At 40.3% G+C, this 19,634-nt stretch overlaps 1 protein-coding gene across 1 annotated transcript; it reads right to left on the minus strand.

The window, feature by feature from the left end:
* Nucleotides 1-13,111: 13,111 nt before the first annotated feature.
* On the minus strand, nucleotides 13,112-18,990 carry LOC309702802 (complement C1q tumor necrosis factor-related protein 3-like; the record flags this gene model as incomplete). Its single annotated transcript, XM_082527434.1, has 4 exons — nucleotides 13,112-13,958; nucleotides 14,055-14,186; nucleotides 15,253-15,336; nucleotides 18,813-18,990. The coding sequence occupies 4 exons, from the start codon at nucleotides 18,988-18,990 to the stop codon at nucleotides 13,681-13,683; spliced, it is 672 nt and encodes a 223-aa protein (XP_082383560.1). The 3' UTR covers nucleotides 13,112-13,680.
* Between the last annotated feature and the right edge of the window lie 644 nt (nucleotides 18,991-19,634).

Here is a 19,634-nt window from a genome sequence, read left to right on the forward strand (position 1 = left end):
GCCTTTCATAGTCATGTGCAAAATACGGCTGTATAAATGTGTCGCAGCCCCTGGCGTGCGCACTCACAACAATGGCTGAGCGTAAATGGAGTCATTTGTGGATGTATTTTACATCCAGAAACAGACGCGGTTTGCGATACATGTGGCAAGACAGTGAGGTGTTGTTGCAACATCACTAACCTCGTCAAACACCTCACAGTAAATCATATCACAGAATATGACGAGCGCATGTTGAGGCGAACTGAAGAGGAGGAGAGGGACAGGTGCTGCTAGGGGGAGACAGACGTCTTTCACGGCGACCTTTAGTGCTGCAGGCAGGCAAGGAGTTCAAATAGAGCACAACTTGAGTTTTCTTATTTCTATATGATGAACCCTGCATTACTAAGTGATAAGAACAAGTAACCTGAAGCCCTGTAATCATTATGACGCTATAATTTGAGATACAATAAATAAAATACGTTTTTGTGCAAAGTATCGGTATCGGATCAGTGTCGTCAATACCACCCTGAATTATACTTGGTATCAGATCGGCAAGGAAATCAGTGGTATCGCACATCACTAGTGCTTTACTCACGCCCTATGGACCCCACTGACTACTGACTCGTGGTCACTAGGATATACAAAAGTCTTCTATCAATGGAGTTCAGTTTATCCACTGGTATGTTACACAGAAATATGGTCTCAAAGGTTAAAGGAAAAGCAAATGAAAAAACATTTTGTAGATGTTCATGGATTAGAGACCAATACTGGTGAATGACTTGGCAGTCCCAAAAGATATGGAAATGGTTAGCACCATCTCCCCCACATCTCCAACAAGTGTCACCAGTTCCCCGATACCTTTTCTGAGCAGGGATGATGAAGAATCTCAGGATGCTTTTCCAGCAAAATTCACGCCAAACATTCGACCCGGTTGTGGTCCACTGTATCTTGCATATGTTGCCCCAAAACTTGTCTGTAATGATTAGACTACCTTCTTTTCCCCACTTCGCTTTAATATAGACAGTGCTGTCGTTTTTACACCACAGGATGTATAATCTGGAAGTAATTTTTGCGCTCCAGATTTAATTAATGATAAAAAATGTTTCTACAAATTGTAAATTGTTTAGATTCACTTTTAAGTTTTGAATAAAATAATTTCTGACCTGTAAATATTCTGAAAAACTTTTCTGAGCCTAAATCATATTTTCTCCTTAAGAATTCAAAGCTTTGAAATGCCCCCTTGTGGAAAAATGAATAGTAACTAGTTAGGCCTTTTGAAATCCAGTTCTTGAATCTATTATCACAATGATTTGGGGTAAAGTCTGAATCATATGCGGGCCATCTTAAGACTTAAGAGGCATTTTCCAAACCACAAATTTTTATTGCTTCATTCCAAGCAGATATCATTACTTGTAGTATGGGTTCATCTGGCAGGTGTATTTTGTTCTGTAGTTTTATGTCCGATATTAAGGCTTTAACTGGTACTCCTTTAACAATTGTTCCTTCAACATCTTTCCGTCCCGTGGCGTAATATACACAACAGAGACATATCAATAGTCTTATCTGAGCTGCACAGTTACACTCTCGTAGACAAGGACGTCCACAACCTCCATTATCTTTCTTTAGTTGGAGGGTTTTATATTTAACTTCTTTTTTCCCATTCCAAATGTATTTCAACAACTTTCTATACCACGCCACAAATTGTTTTTGTGGTATGAGAATCGGTAGGGACTGAAACAAATACAGCCATCGGGGAAGAATGTTTAACCTAATTGATTCAATCCTAGAGAGCAGGTCCAGAAAAGCTATGGTATTCCATCTTTGTATATCAGATTTTATGGATTCATTCAGCGGGCCATAGTTGGCATCAAACATTTTGGTGAAGTCAGGGTGTATTACCGCCCCTAGGTACCTAATGCTGTCTGCATCCCATTTCCATTTTTAGGATTGTTAATCGCAAGCATCGATTAAGAATCACTATAAATGGAATCAATTAAAAATCGGCATGCATTTTTAATTTCTCTTTGCTTTGTGGGCTGATTGGTACCTGATGAATGTAAAAACAAAGATTTTTTTTTTTTTTACCTGATGTAGTTTCTGAGAAGAGGATATCAGGCCCTTGTAGAGCAAAATTTAATATTGTAGTCTAGACAACCCAAAATGTGATGTCCACATATGTGGATGCCAGGTCTTGAAGGTTAAATATTTTTCCCCTCCTTCAAGCTCGGGTCCTCTACCAGAGGGCTGGGTACTTGAGGGTCCTGTGCAGTATCTTAGCTGTTCCCAGGACTGTGCTCTTCTAGACAGAGATCTCGGATGTTGTACCTTGGCTCTCCTGGAGCCACTCACCTAACTTGGAGGTCACTGCACCAAGTGTTGCGATTATCACTGGGACCACTGTTACCTTATTCCTCCAGATCTTCTTGAGCTCTTCTCTGAGCCCTTGGTACTTCTGCAGCCTCTCGTGTTCCTTCTTCCCGATGTTGCTGTCATTCGATATCGCTACATTTATCACTACAGCCGTCTTCCTCTGCTTGTCTATCACTAGTATGTCTGGTTGGTAAGACATCACTATTTTGTCCATCTGTATCTGTAAGTCCCACAGGATCTTAGCTCAGTGTTTCTCACGCTAGGGTGCATCTCAAATTTTGACCTCGGGACTTCCAGGCCATACTCAGCACAGATTTTTCTGTATACTATGCCAGCCACTTGGTTATAGCGTTCCATCTGTGCTGTCAATTTGTCCAGCTTTGTCCAGCCACTTGTAGCACTTCTGAATGTCAGCCAATTCCTCTATGTGCTGGTCCCCAGTCTCCTTCCTTCCGTACCTGATCATGGGCAGGGCGTAGGTGTTGATAGCCCGGATCTTGTTCTTACCGTTCAGCTGACTCCTCAGAATCTGCCTTACTCTCTGCATGTACTTGGTGGTTACAGCTTTCATAGCAGCCTCTTTGTGGTTCCCATTTGCATGTGGGATTCCCAGGTACTTGTAGCTGTCCTTGATGTCTGCAATGTTGCCTTCTGGTTGTTCTATCCCCTCACCTCTGACAACGTTCCCTCTCTTCGTTACCATTTGACTACACTTCCCAAATTCGCAAGACATCACAATGTCATGGCTGTAAATCCTGGGGGTGTGGATCAGTGAAGTGATGTCTAGTTCACTGCCCTTTACTAAATATGTATTACAGAAAATGCATTATATATATAAAAATGTTCTTAAGGAGTCTGTCACGGCGAGTGAGATGAGCCGTGTGGAAAATAAAGGAGGATCCAAACGCAGGCAGTCGTGAGGGTGTGAAGGTGGTTTATTAAACATGAAAGTAAATACAAACGGCAAATGGAGCTAGAACTAAACTATACTGGGATAAACTAAAACTACAAAACACGAACCTGGACATGAATGAGAGCGGGCGGAAACAGATGATGGTAGACTGCAGGGAAACACACAGATGAAGCAGGGTGGAAACACAGACGGACCAGCAACAACAATGACGGAAGACATGACTTAAATACACAGAGAACCACAGGGGAATTACACACAGGTGGTGGACACAGCTGGGAATAATCAACAAGACGAGACAAAGGTAAAACTGAAGACACTCACATGAGACCCAGACCTTCACAATAAAACAGGAAATGAGAACACCACACCAAGACACAGACCTGACACTGAGAGACAGACAGGAAATGACATATGAAACTAAACCCACATCGTAAACCCAGATAAACAGAAACATGGAACTCTAATAATAGAAATCATAATCATCACCATAACATGACAAGAGAACAAGAACACAATCCCTGATGCAAACTTAAATCAAAAACACAATAAACTCAAAATACTGGGTCCAACGGACCCAGAACCGTGACAGAGTCTGACTTACCATCAGCATAGTGGACTAATAAAAGAAACATTTAATAGGATTTGAAAGTTAAGGTTGTCAAAATGTGACTGAATTAATATTTAACTTTATTGTTTCCAGCGTGACAGCAGTAAAGGCTGTGGCGTTCTATGTATGCCCTGGCTGCTACAATCTTGCACCCTGCTGCATTTCTTTGTCTCTTTTATGCTAAATATTTATGAGCTAGAAATGAAAGATTTGAACAAATTAATTTTTGGTAGTGCTTGTTTGTGTTTTCTTCTCTCTGTAAACATGATAGCTGAAAAAATGGAGTTGTGATAAAACTTTGTAGGGATGTAGAGTGGTGGCATGTTAACAGCCCATTAAAAGTTGGCTTACATCCACCAAGGTCATGTTGACATGGGGCACTTTTTGAGTATCACTGATTCATTTTATTATGACTTTGTTATGTACATCACACTAACAGGTTATAACTGTTTCTGAATAACTATTATTTTTGGAAAACAACATAAACATATGATCAAAAGCTTTCACTTGAAATTCATCACTGAACAATGAAATGAATGCTACACATGTACTATATATATATAAAACAAACAAACATTTGCAGTCAAAATGATGTCAAACATGTCAAAATGGGTTTCAAGAGGACAAATGAAAAGAAAAGTCCAGCACTTTGTATTTGTTTTTACACTTGTTTCTACAAACGTATTAAAGTATGTTTAAAAAGAACAAAGAAAACAAAATTAATATATACAAGATACTGTTCCTTTTAAAGTAAATACTGACCAGAGTGAGATACCTTGGTGGAGGGTTGTTATTGTTTTTTAAGTGCTTTAGTCATTATTTGGAGTATCTGTCTGAAATAAAAAAATAAATTAAAAAAAAATTCAGTTTCTTTGTTTTGTTTCTGTTCTGTACCTTTTGTTTCCCCCTGTTCACAGATCCTGTTTGACCTCTTGGTGGTTCTGTGTATGTAGCAGATTTGTTGCTGTAAACTGAGTCAGTCTGTTTGGAGGGCCTCCTCCATGGTGGCCGTCACTTCTGGACATTTTTAGATGGTATCTGCTTTGTGGCTTTCCATGGAGATCATTTCCTCTCTTGGGCTGCTGGTCTGTATGGACTGAAAGATGTCCATGTTCTCATAAACAGGGCCAGGATCATCAGAATAAGATGCTCTAGACTGAGATAATGGCAGTGTTCTTATGGGCTGAACATAAGATGCTTGTGCATAAAAATAATGAAGTAAAATATGTATTCATTCATATTATCACATGTACCAGAATGAGCAGGTTATATGATAAATATCTGTTACCAAATACATCTTACCTGGTAGGATTTGTATTTTGTTTTAATGAAAAAGAAAGAGAAGACTCCAAGAATAATTAATACAGAAACAGGAATAAGTATTCCTTTTAGTATGAGTTGTTGTGATTTCTCTTCATCTTTATTAGATTTAAAACCTGCAGATTTGAAAACATAGTTTCAGTGGATATTTGTTTTTCTTTTCAGACGTAAAAATAAAATCACTTTTATGATAACAAACAATAGAGTAAAGATATGAGAACATTTCTTTTTAGACATTTAACTATTTAAATTACAGGGAACGATATAAAAAAATATTCAATGTATTTGTCTAAATAAAATTAACAGCCAGTTATTTTTAATTAATATTTAATACTTACACAGTGTTAAGCTTTCAGAAGCTTTATTTGTGGTTGTTGCCTCTACAGACCACAGCTCTGTTCTCAGTGAAGATGGTGATGTTGACCTCACTGAATGACTTCTGAGATGTTCTGCAGCCGTCTTCATCACAAACAGACCAAAGCCAATAATCCTGGATGGAGCAGTTTACTGTGATACTGCAGAGTCCAGCAGACTGGTTGGAGCTAAGCTTTGACATTATAATGACAGGTCTGGGAACCACATCTGTAATTTTGAGCCAAACAGATAAATTAATGATTTAATGCAAAAAGGAGAACAGACAATAACCTGGATGTTTCTTAAATTGTAGGATATATGATGTTGTGGTTAAAGACAATGACAGATTCTGTTTTTCTTTCAGTCACAATTGTGCACAGGCTAAAGACAAAGTTCTCATTGTGACTTACCTTGAACAATGACTTGATGTTTCTCTGACATTGTAATAAAGTTTTGGCGGTATGAGACTTCGTATATCCCAGCATCTGTATCAGCCAGGTTATTAATACACAGGGAGAGGTTCCCAGCAGTATAAACCACTCTCTCTTTGTATATTGGATTGATTTCTGTATCATCAGCAATAAATATTGTGTTAAATTTCCATTCACCACGTTTATATGGTGGCGGTTTCCATTTCCATGTAGTTATTTAAACTGGTTTGATTCAGTCATTTGCTTTTGTTCTTTTTCTAAACTGAACTGCAGATAAACCAAAGGCCAAACTGAGAGCTGATAACACAGCTGTTCCACTTCAGGTTTCTGAATATTAAACTTCTTGCTGCCTTTCATAGTGTTTAACTTGAAGGCCCTGAGCAATGTTCCCTCTAAGCTGCGCGCGTGCGCAATTGCGCACTGCTGGCACGGTCTCTGCGCACAGAAACTCTGCGTTGCGCACAAATAAAATCTAACCTGAATTGAAATTAAAATTAAAACTTTAACAATTCTGTTTTGCAGTGTTAGTCAGTGAGTGACTGGCTGCTCCAGTATGGGATTAGAATGATGCCACCTTATCCCATAGTCCAGTCAATCACGCGATTCACATTCGTATACACGCAGCTAATCAACGTCATTGAAAGGCTATGACAGCGTCCTTATGTGCCGACACCGGTGTTTTAGCTGGCAAAGCGACTGATGAGGAGTGAAGCCACGTTGTGTATAACAATGTGTACAACCATTGGAGATGTGAGCAGGACAGATGGAACAATTGATGGAAAAAGTGTGGATTTTATACCAGTTTTTAAATTGTGTTGATCGGCCACATAAAACCAGAGTTATGATAAAAATATGCAATGTTTGGTTTTCTTCCTGAATACAATCGTTGTTTATATTTACTGCAGGAAGAAATGGTAAAAACAGCGTTTTATAAGGAAAACGCTCGAAAACCCTCTCCACCTGTGAGGAAAACCAAAACACCCCCACCCTTTCCCATATGAAAAAATTGGTCGATATTGAAAAAAGTACCATATCGACCAAAAAAAAAAAAAAAAAAAATGATATGGCAACATGGTATTTAGTTGTTAAACAGCTGCAAAAAACTTTGTTTGCAAAGCTCAGTAACTTTTTTTTAAGAAGTAACTATATAATTAATTGCCCAAATTTTGTCATTATGTACTATATTTTGCAGACAGAGTTACAGGACTCTCTCCCAGACCACAGACTCATACTCATAATACAAGTCAGAGCTTTATAATAAATAAATAAATAAAAAGTTTTGTTTTCAAAATTGGAGTTGGAGAGGTCATGAACAAGATTTTTTTAATTTTCATTGTAAGTGGGCTAAAGCAGTTAATTAAAAGTTGTCTAACATAAATGTAAATGCTGTAATTTGGTTATTTTAATAAACCATGTAACTTGGATGGATTATTGTACTCGGCCCTGAAAAGCCTAGAAATATGGTATCTAACCAGATTCTTACTCTGGATGGCATTACCTTGGCCTCCAGTAACGCTGTGAGGAACCTTGGAGTCATTTTTGACCAGGACATGTCCTTCAATGCACATAATAAACAAATATGTAAGACTGCGTTCTTCCATTTGCGCAACATCTCTAAAATTAGAAATATCCTGTCTCAGAGTGACGCTGAAAAACTAGTTCATGCATTTATTACTTCCAGGCTGGACTACTGTAATTCATTATTATCAGGATGTCCAAAAAACTCACTGAAAAGCCTTCAGCTAATCCACAATGCTGCAGCAAGAGTGCTGACAGGGACTAGAAAGAGAGAGCAGATTTCTCCTGTTTTGGCTTCCCTTCATTGGCTTCCTGTTAAATCCAGAATTGAATTCAAAATCCTGCTCCTCACATACAAGGTCTTAAATAATCAGGCCCCATCTTATCTTAATGACCTTGTAGTACCATATCACCCTATTAGAGCACTTCGCTCTCGCTCTGCAGGCCTACTTGTTGTTCCTAGAGTATTTAAAAGTAGAATGGGAGGGAGAGCCTTCAGTTTTCAGGCCCCTCTTCTGTGGAACCAGCTTCCAGTTTGCATTCAGGAGACAGACACTATCTCTACTTTTAAGATTAGGCTTAAAACTTTCCTTTTTGCTAAAGCATATAGTTAGGGCTGGACCAGGTGACCCTGAATCCTCCCTTAGTTATGCTGCAATAGACGTAGGCTGCTGGGGGATTCCCATGATGCATTGAGTTTTTCCTTTCCAGTCACCTTTCTCACTCACTATGTATTAATAGACCTCTCTGCATTGAATCATATCTGTTATTAACCTCTGTCTCTCTTCCACAGCATGTCTTTTATCCTGCCTTCCTTCTCTCACCCCAACCGGTCGCAGCAGATGGCTCCGCCCCTCCCTGAGCCTGGTTCTGCCGGAGGTTTCTTCCTGTTAAAAGGGGGTTTTTCCTTCCCACTGTTGCCAAAGTGCTTGCTCATAGGGGGTCATATGATTGTTGGGTTTTTCTCTGTATCTATGAAGCGCCTTGAGGCGACTTATGTTGTGATTTGGCGCTATATAAATAAAATTGAATTGAATTGAATTCGATGCTGGCGTGACCACAGACCACACGTCTGTTGTTGCTCACAGTGGTCCTAGGGACTGCTCAGGGAGTTTGTGTGTTCGCTCAGATACATGAAAAATTAGAGAGAACATTGGCCCTGAGTACTTTCTCCCACACTGAAAACACTGGAATGATACAATTATTTGAACATTACCTAATAAGACTGATTCAGGACAGACAATTAGTTATGTTAAACTTTCCTAGCAGTCCTTCACAAACAGGGAACAGTCTGTCTATTCTCTCCATCTGTCAGCTGCTGCTGGCTCTTCCTCCTCCTTTTCCTCACACACTGCTGAGTTTGTCCTGGTGGATCATCAGGGGTGCAAAGCCTCACAGATGATGTGCAGCAGTGGGTCCCTCAGTCTGTCCTCACTCTGGACACTTGCAGTTGTCACACATGGAAATCAAATGTGTGATAAGCTGCAGGATTCAAACACAAGTGTAACTTATAAATACATGCTCATACTTTTATTCCACAATCAGAGAGAAAGAAACAGAGAGAGAGTGCAGGACAGACAGACAGGTGACAGTCTCAGGTGTATACACTGCTACAAAACGTTGGTTTGTCTGTGTTACTGCTGCGTGTCTTCCCCATGTTGCCTCAGTGGTACCTCTGTTACCTTTCTTTGTGTTTCCTGGTTCCTCATTCCTTGGTTCTGGTCCACCCTCAGGTTATAAGTTCATGCTTAGTTTTCCCCAGTATGGATTTACTTTATTTTCTTTCTTTTTTTGCCTGTCCCGTTTGGCTCTTTTGCCATCAGAATTATTGTCTAAAGGCAAAGAAAGATGCCCAACGGATTTACTTTACCAAATTGACCATCCCGGCCTTGCCATAATGGTCCATTTGATTCACCTTTTATTGTTTATTTTATTTTCACTTGCTGTATACGGGACAGACTTGACTGGAGAAAGAAGGAGAGAAAAAAAGAGGGAAAGAGAAACAGCTGAGAAGAGGGACGGGGGAGAAGGGCAAAAAACAAAAACCAACAGAATGGGCAGGAAAAAAAAATAAAAAAAAATAAAAAAAAAATACACAAAAAAAGGAAAAAAAATGCATCTATCGATCACCTGGATCACCTGTTGAGAAAGAAAAAGAAAACAAGCAGAAGAGAACAAGAGTAATAGAATAAACAACATTACAATGATATTTGGGAATATGACAGTAAATACTAAATATTAAACATTATTGTGCAGCACATAAGATCAACAGAACACAGTGTACTTTGAGGTAGGAGCAAAAAGGGTGTAGTTTGTGGGTGTGATCACCCGTGTGTACACCTGTGAGCATGGACGCGCTTGTTTTTTTAAAAGGTTACTTCATGTAATGATCTGCTAGAGGGTGTGGGGGGGCCACAGCCCCGTCCTCCAGGGCATGAAGCAGGTATGGAGGAGATCAAAACTCCAGACATCCAGAGGCCCCCAGAACACAAGAGACCAAGGAAGACCCACAGAGGGGCAGCCGCGCCACTGTCCCAGAAAGAGCTAAGGAGAGTCCCAGATGACGGTTCACCCAGCAGCCGCGGAGCAGAAGCCAGGGGGAGCTGCAGTGACGCGCCCGTGAGCTCCGCCGGCAGCCAGCTGTGCCTGAGTGACCGAGCCCCAGGCCGAGAGGCCGGGGGCACCCCACCTCCGAAGTGGCCCGAGCGAGCCCCAGGCTCCAGGCCCCGATAAGTGGCCGCCAAGGAGTGAGCCGGTGTGTACCTGGACGCCCATCCCCAGACACAAAGAACCACCAACGCACTGATGTCTGAGGGAGTCCGCCACTGGCAGGGGAAGTGGTGGTGGGGGGAGATAGGCCTCCAAACCTTGGAGGGCCCGAGATGTCCCCAGAGAGGTGGCGTCTGATACCCAACCTGACATATAGACACAGACATACAGGCACACACAGACACAAACATCCATTCCCACCCTCATGCTCTCATATGCACTTACACCACACTCAACCGACGTGGAGACAGACATAAAGAGACGCTGTACACACGATCACACTCCCCAAGCGTACTCTACGAACCGGGTCTAGGTACCCTTGCCCCTGGAGGGGGGAACTGCACCCAGACCCAGGTGGTGTTACCCTTTTCCCTGCGGTGGGGAGAGGCAGAAAAATTTAGAAAAAAAGATTTACTTTATTTTCACTGTTCCTCCCGTTTGCAGTATTGATCTGCCTTAAATAAGAGCTTCATGTCTGAATTTGAGTCCTCTTCTTCTATAATTCAACACGTCTGCCGCTGCATCTGTGACAGGGACAGACAGTCACAAAGGAAGAAAGACAAATGTCTGTGTCTATATGTCAGGTTGGGTATCAGACGCCACCTCTCTGGGGACATCTCAGGCCTCCAAACCTTGGAGGGCCTATCTCCACCCACCACCACTTTCCCTGCCGGTGGCAGACTCCCTCAGGTGTCGGTGCGTTGGTGGTTCTTTGTGTCTGGGGGTGGGCGTCCGGGTACACACCGGCTCACTCCTTGGCGGCCGCTTATTGGGGCTCGCTCGGGCCACTTCGGAGGTGGGGTGCCCCCGGCCTCTCGGCCTGGGGCTCGGTCACTCAGGCACAGCTGGCTGCCGGCGGAGCTCACGGGCAGGTCACTGCAGCTCCCCCTGGCTTCTGCTCCGCGGCTGCTGCATGAGCCCTCATCTGGGACTCTCCTCAGCTCTTACTTGAACAGTGGCGCGGCTGCCCCTCTGTGGGTCTTCCTTGGTCTCTTGTGCTCTGAGGGCCTCTGGATGTCTGGAGTTTTGATCTCCTCCATACCTGCTTCATAGCATAGAGGACGGGGCTGTGGCTCCCCACACTCCCTAGCAGATCATTACATGGAGAAACCTTTGGAATGCAAGCATGCTGATCCACACAGGTGTGCACACAGGTGTACACATGGGTATTCACAGACGTGGACTACAGCTTTCTTGGCTGCTGCCTCAAAGCACATTGTGCGCTGTCTATCTTGCGTGCTGCACAATATCGTTTATTATTTAGTAATTATTGATATCTATTGCTAGCTAGTTTATTGTGATGGTGCTTTTTTTTTTTTTTTTTTCTTATTATGTTGCTCTTTGTTGTTTGCTTTCTCTTCTGTTTTTTTTCTCTCCATACAGGTGATCCAGGTGTTTTGTTTTTTTTTGTTTGTTTGTTTGTTTGTTTTTCTCTCTTCCCCCCCTTCTCACTGTCTCTTCTCCCCTTTGGTTTTCTTTCTCTCCCTCTCTTTCATTCTTTCCCCCTGTCCTATCCCACAGTTATGTCTGTCCCGTTTGTAACAACTGAAAATAAAATAAACTCATAATTATAATAAAGGTCAATCAAATGGACCAATATGGCAAGGCCACGATGATCCACTTGATAAAATAAATCCGCTTGGCATCTTTCTTGGCCTTAAGACAACAATTCTGATGGCTATAGATCCAAACGGGACAAAAAAAAAAAAAAAAAAAAAGACAAAGACAGGAAATAAAGACACGACTCCAACACAAACATGTTCACAGACATTACTTATTATGCCATCAAGTCTGCAGAGAAACCACCAAAGCTCTCCTTTGCAGCACTTTGTGCGTCATACTTTACACTCCATTTAAACTAGAGGAGGAGAGGCTAGAAAACATAATTCTGAGAGGTGTCCATGAGGGAGCCTTGGGGCTATCGTGCCTCATACCTAGTCTGTGCTTCTGTTAGGTCTCCCATGTTTAGTCACTTTTGTCTTTGACAAAAACTTGCTGTTTAGTCTCAGTGTTAGTTTAAAGTTTTATCTCCCACGTCAGTCTGACATAGTTCAGCTGTGTCTTGTTTTCCCCAGCTGTGTTTTCCTAATTAGCTTGTGTGTATTTAAGTCCTCAGTTTCCCTTTGATCTTTGTCACAGGCTGTGTATCTGTGTGTTTCCCTGTCAGTTAATCATTTCCTGTTAGGTTTTTTGTTTATTCAGCTTGTTTCTTGCAATAAAGCTGCATTCTAAGATTAACTTCTACCTACTGAGTCCTGCATTTGGCTCCTCCCTCTGCCTGCTCCACAGCACCCCCAGGCCAAATTATCACTATTTTGTGCACTAAAAGGAGGAGGAGGAAGCACATGGTTATTATTTCCACCATCCATGTGTCTTATATGGTCACATGACCATTGAACGTTTACCCAAAATGCACTTTTTGAAATTTTCTCCAGTCATTTATCAGAAAACTGATCAAATATTTATGGAACCAAATTTTTTGTTTATATTTTTATTCATGCTGTTGTTTGAGGTGTTTATTGAAATCATAATGTAGCTAAGGGTGTGCTTTTCATGGCCCGGATCACGTCAGAGTTCATCCTCACAGAACTGTCAGCATTACTGTAAACAATGTTTTAAAAGCAGCTCTTTGTTCTAAACACCAGGTGTCACTTTACCTGTGATAGTAACTCCCAGCATGTGTAGGATCTCTGCTGTATGTATGAAACACATGTAAAGAAACCACAGTGTCAGTTCAATGATGCTTTTATTTTGAAAGTAAAGAATTGAAAGAAATGAACCCGAGTAAGTTTACAGTCAGTTATCTGTGTCTGGATTTGGATTCAGATGAAAAATAAAGAAACATTTCAGCTTCTAGAAATTCCTCCACAGCACTGACACACATTTTTATATCAAACTAAATCCGCTGTTTACATTTTTATCATGATAGTCAGATTAAGTTTAACATCTTTTAAGTGTTTAAGAAAAATACCTGCATGATTATCAAAGAAGAGAAAAAAGAGGAACTGTTGGATTTTGCTTAACTTAATAGAAAAGACTCAAGTTAAAAGCAAACATGTGGGCCAGCAGTCACCAAAATAACAGACTGACCAACACAGGACAGTGGAGCCAATAAAAAAATAATGCAGTTTACCAACGTATAGAAAATAGTCATTACCTAATCGAGGAGCAGCACTTTATGAAGAGCCGACTCAAAGAAAGGACAAAGAGAAGAGAATCACTGAGCATTTAACTGGATTTATTTAAATCAAAGATCACAAGAAGAAGTAAATTATCTGAGTCAGTAGAATCAGAGGAGAAGTAGAAACAAATAAACACAAAACTAGAAACCAACCAGGAAGAGAGAGAGAGCAAGAAACTGATTCCAGCAGGTGATTTACTTCCAGTCCAAACAGGAAGTGTTGGAGCTGTCACACCTCTCACATGGTGAAAATCAGATGACCACTGAAGGTGGTATGATGGTTCTGATTGTCATATATCCTTGTTTTAGCATGGAGAAGTACAAACACCTGATCTCCAACCTCTAGAAGCAGTGAGGCTCCATTAGAGCCACTCACACGACCAGATGTTGGAGCTTCATATCCAATACAAATGAGCTCTCCATTCTTGAACAACACACCACCTGTCTGAATGTCTCCATGTCCTAACATGTGCAACTCAAAGTGGTAGACTCCTCTCACTGGTGCAGTGAAAATACCTGTGTGACATTTGTTTTTGTTAAATGGAAAATCAAAACATCTGGAACATCAGCCTGACATCAACATAGCTGAGAAGTGACATTCAGTGTTATTACCTGTGTGTGGGTTGTATGCATTTCCAATGTTTGTGACAACACGTTTGAAGATCACAGTAGTATCTATGTTATAGGGTCCAGTGTCTCCATGGCCTTGACCCAGCAGAGAGGCTGAGAAAGCAACCTGTTTGACTGAGACAGAGAGAAATGTCATTATTTTCAACTTTCTCTTTTAGAGTTAGACTCTTCCCAAAAAAGTGACCATGACAAAAACTTTAATCTTCAATGAAATCTTTGACAATTGAAAGCATGTAGAAAGCAAACTCGTCCTTTAGATCAGACAGGAAGTTACTTTGTAGCTTCTGCCAAGACAACAAACTGTGTTACTCCGTGTTTTAGTTGCATTTTGGTTTGTGCTTCAGACAAACATAAACTCAGTTTAATGTCATTCAATAAATTAGATCCACTAATGAACTTAATGTGTGCTCTGAAGCTTAAAGAGTGATTTAGAGCTGATCGAAGAAGTTTTTAGTATCAGTGTCTTAAATACAGAATTAAATTGACCAAATTACTGTTTATGTTTGTATTTCTGAATTCATGGTCAAACATTAAGTGCTGTGGTGAATGCTCTACACTACTATGCAGGCCACATTTGGTGATAACCACACAGTGAGCATTGGTTAGAAAGTGCTCCCTTAATGCAGACAAAGAATCGTGACACAGTCGACAGTTTTACTGCTCTTTAATGCAGCACAGAGAATATGTGTGTGTGTGTGTAATTCTGAAAAATCTGAAAAAGTATAAGATTGTCATTAAAAACGCAGTTATAATAAATCAGGATGCAACAGCATGAGCTAGCTACTGTATGCCAACTTAGCAGCTATATCCAATGTACAGCTGATGTAGCAGGCTAGCATGACACAAAATCCTCCTCACCATATTATACGGCATGTTAAAATTCGCTAGAAACTGAAAACTCGTTCAGAGCCAGCACGACTTAATGAACAGTTGGACGCACACAGAGACACAAGCAGCAGTCAACTGTTAATGTGATGAAGCCCTGAAAGAAGAGACTACAGCATGGCTGAACCAGTTCTAAATGCTCCATATGCACTAAACACAGTCCGTGACTGCCCCCTTGTGGGCAGTTTGAAAAATAATCATGTCCATTGCATCTTCAGAACAATTACACAAATGTGAAAATGTGACAAATACAGAAAGAGTTCAGCATTTCTATTTTCAGATTCCCACACAGTACCTTGTAGCTCCCGTTTCAGCTCGTCGATCTCCGTTTTCTGACTCTGCAGTTCAGTTTTCTGATTCTCCAAATTTGCTGCTTGTTCTGAGAAAAACACAAACAGAAAACAAAATCTCACTGACAGCGCACAAGGATTCACATGTTTCTAAGTAACTGTGACCAGAGGTGGGACCAAGTCATTGTTTTGCAAGTCTCAAGTAAGTCTCAAGTCTTTATCCTCAAGTCTCAAGTCAAGTCTCAAGTAATGTCAGGCAAGTCAGAGTCGAGTCTCAAGTCACTGGTGTAAAAGTCCGAGTCAAGTCACAAGTCTGAAACTTTGAATTTCAAGTCCTTTCGAGTCTTTAAAAAAAAAAAAATGAAAAAATAATGCTGCAGTTATATGCTAAATGTAAATATTAGACCATGTAATTTTAAAATCTGTGTTTTTCTCAACACATACAAAATAGTGAACTTAGAAAATATACACAAATTGTGAAATTGCACCTCTTTAAAATGCAGCTCAATTAAACCTAGCTCCAATAATAATTTTCACCGACAGTTCTGAGATAAGCTGCATGTTATTCTTGGATGCGGTTGTAGGACCAGCTTTAAAATCGCATGACAAAAATATCATACACATTAAAAAAAACTGAATCACCAACGTAGCCTGGACAACATTTGCTAGTTAGATGAAGTCAGCTATCTCATCTTAGCATATTTATATGCATATTTATAATTATACGGTTCTTGGAGTGAGTGCATACACTCATGAAGTTTAGTAACTTCAGGTCACTGCAACAAGTCCAGGTACAGTTTACCGACGGATGGGTGCAGGACCTTGAAACGCACGTGTAGAACGAAAGACCATCGTACGTATCATAAGTTTACCAGTCTCACAAATTGTCGTCATAAATACACATTCCTTAACTGTTTATTAATAGGACCTTTGAGCTCAACGGTAATTAATTAGTAGTGGAAATAACTTCTGGTAGCATCACAGAAATGTAGCAGTGACAATAATACTGTATGCTGTAATCGTACTGGACAATTGGTGATACAAAAAACCTGTTTTATCCTGTGAATAAAAGTATATGTTTTTATCAGTGTACCATAATAACAGAAGCGAAACACAATATTGTGTCAGGATAATTCACTATTTATGCACAATAAACAAAGGAGCATAGCGCGACAATTTCTGTTCAGCGCCAGACTTGCTTGTAACCTATATCACCAATTATGTTAAGAAAAATGACGTATTAACTACTAAAAAACACTGACCTTCGTGTAAATGCTTGGAGCAGACTAACCTGTGAGCTGGAGTGTTCTGGGACGTTATATTTGGTCTTTGAATGGCTGCAATCCAGTCGTGTCTTTGTTACTTCGGAAACATGGCTCGAACAATTTCTCTTCAACGACGTAATCCGATAACAACCGATCTCTTTACCCGTCGGCTTCCCGTGGCTGTCATGCGACCGGCTATTGCAGTTAATAACACAACAGCTTCTTGACATTTTTGTGTTTCTTTTTATCGCTGTGTAACTGATTTTAATTGAAAGCCTGCGTGCGCTAGTACCGCTTGCCACGAGTTCCCAGAATCCTTTGCGGTTCTACCCGTGAATGACGTCACATTTTCAATCTCTATATAATATGTATGTTAAATTTTATATTTGGGGTAAAATATCAAGTCTTTTCAAGTAAACCGGTTCAAGTCCAATTCAAGTCCCAAGTCATTGGTGTAAAAGTCCAAGTCAAGTCACAAGTCTTAGAACATTTTTTCAAGTCAAGTCTAAAGTCATAAAATTAATGACTCGAGTCTGACTCGAGTCCAAGTCATGTGACTCGAGTCCACACCTCTGACTGTGACTCATTCTGTTCATGCTACACTGAGCGGTGGTCTCCTCCACGTCCTCTCATTCTCCACCTCACACACTGTAGAGACACAGGACCACAACTCCTACAGGTGCTGGGTGGAGAATGGTTGAAGAAGCAGACTTGTTTGACTGCATCACTGAACAAACTGATTCTCATTTGAAATTTGTGCAGTTAAACTCTGTCATCTTTATCCACAGTCTAGGAATTCGACACTCCGTGTTTCTTTATTCAGGCATGATTCATAGACTATATATAAGTTGGCCACTAAATGTCATTCATCAAGCAATCGATGTCGTTAAAGACTAGAAAAGTGATCTGGGTTTGACTCTGCCTATGTGTGTTTTCCTGTCTTCTACTGTCCCTCCTCCAATAAAGAAAAAATGCCTGAGAGAAAAATACAATCTGATTCTGATTGTGTTTTTCCTCTGCATTAAAGGCTTAAAAATTCATATACATTCAATTCCCTGTATGATGTGACATCATGTAGTCGACAGACTGAATAATGAGACAAGCTTCACGCCCTGGAGGACGGGGCTGTGCCCCCCCCACACCCTCTAGCAGATTATTACATGAAGGAACCTTTTAAAAAAACAAAAAACAAGCGCGTCCATGCTCACAGGTGTACACACGGGTGATCACACCCACAAACTACACCCTTTTTGGCTCCTACCTCAAAGCACACTGTGTTCTGTTGATCTTATGTGCTGCACAATAATGTTTAACATTTAGTATTTACTGTCATATTCCCATATATCATTGTGATGTTGTTTATTCTATTACTCTTGTTCTCTTCTGCTTGCTTTCTTTTTTCTTTCTCAGCAGGTGATCTAGGTGATTGATATATGCATTTTTTTCTCTGCCCGTTCTGTTGGTTTTTGTCTTTTGCCCTTCTCCCCCGTCCCTCTTCTCAGCTGTTTCTCTTTCCCTCTTTCTTTCTCCCCTTCTTTCCCCCAGTCAAGTCTGTCCCGTATTCAGTAAGTGAAAATAAAATAAACAATAAAAGGAAAAAAAAAAAAAAAAAAAAATGAGACAAGCATGTGTTCACTGTAAATTTGATCTCATCTTGAAGAAATGAAACATTGTTCAAAAAAGCTGCCTCCATAAATGAATTACTATGTATTCAACAACAGTAATGTGGTTGTTTTGTCATATGAATGCACGACTGTTTTACCCTCCACAACATGAGTCAGTGAAACAACTTCATCTTCTTGTGTCTGTGATACAGCACACATCCTCTTTACTGCACGATGGCATAATCATCGATATCATGTCATACACATATACAAATGTGACATTTATACAGTGCTGTGCAAACATTTTAGGCAGGTGAGAAAAATGCTGCAAACAAAAAATAAACTTTCAAAAATGGAAGTGTTAATTATTTATTTTCATCAATTAACAATATTTAGTGAATGAACAAATGAGAAATCTAAATCAAATCAATATTTGGTTTCGAAGTGTTTGCTATGAAGAGGAGCTGTGAGCTGTTTCATTATAAACACATTCCAGTCAGTTCCTGATCCTGAGATGAAAGGAAACGTTTTTTGTTCTGCTATAAAACATTAAGATGTTTCAAAGTTTTATACTTTACAATCAAATATGCAAAACAACATATTTTAATATCATACGTCATTAGGAGGATATATTTACAGCTCCATGATAGTTTCACTACAGCTTTTCTGAAGTCACATTGATGTATGAAACTGTACCTTGATTCTCTCTCTGTAGGACAGTGATCCTCTCATTCTGCACAGCCAATGAGGCGGTCAGCTCTCTCAGCACTGCATTGATGTCCTGTGTATTGGACTGTTGGACTTCAGTCACAGTCTGATCTGCTGAAACAGAGCAGACTAGAAGAAGAAGTGGGAAAAACATGATGATCTTCATTCTGTCGCCAGAAACCTGCTGTATAACTGTCATCTGTTAATCTGAGAGTTTTATAACAAGGGGAAAAGAGGCGTGAATGAGGAGGTTACTGCCCTACATGTCCCCTCCTCCTCCACCTCACACACGGCAGAGCCACAGGACCCCACCTCCTACAGGGGCTGTTGGTGAATGACTCAATAATCAGACGTTGACAGCAGGACTGAACAATCCGAGTAATGGAAACAGGGCAGGAATGAATTCTCCTGTGAATTCATATATTTGTATATACAGACATGGACACAATTATTGGTACCCTTTGGTCAATAAAAGAAAAACTCACAATGGTCAGGGAAATAACTTTAATCTGATAAAAGTAATAGTAAATACAAATTCTATAAATCTTAACCAATGAAAGTGAGACATTGCTTTTCAACCATGTATTAAACTGGTTCTTGTCATCCCCTTACTGAATAGAGAGAACATGGCTCTATAAACTCTATGACAAAATATTTATAATTATTTAATTCAATCATCTTCCGGAAGAGAGAGACATGCACAGCCCAAAGCCAGTTGCAGATCTACCATTAGAAGCCAAAATGTGTCTCATATAGGTGTTATTTTCACACATAGTTTTGATAAAAACAATCCTTCTGTGTTACTAGTTC

This window comes from Aulonocara stuartgranti (genome assembly GCF_965226115.1).
Source record: "Aulonocara stuartgranti genome assembly, chromosome: 3".
Classification (NCBI taxonomy): Eukaryota; Metazoa; Chordata; class Actinopteri; order Cichliformes; family Cichlidae; genus Aulonocara; species Aulonocara stuartgranti.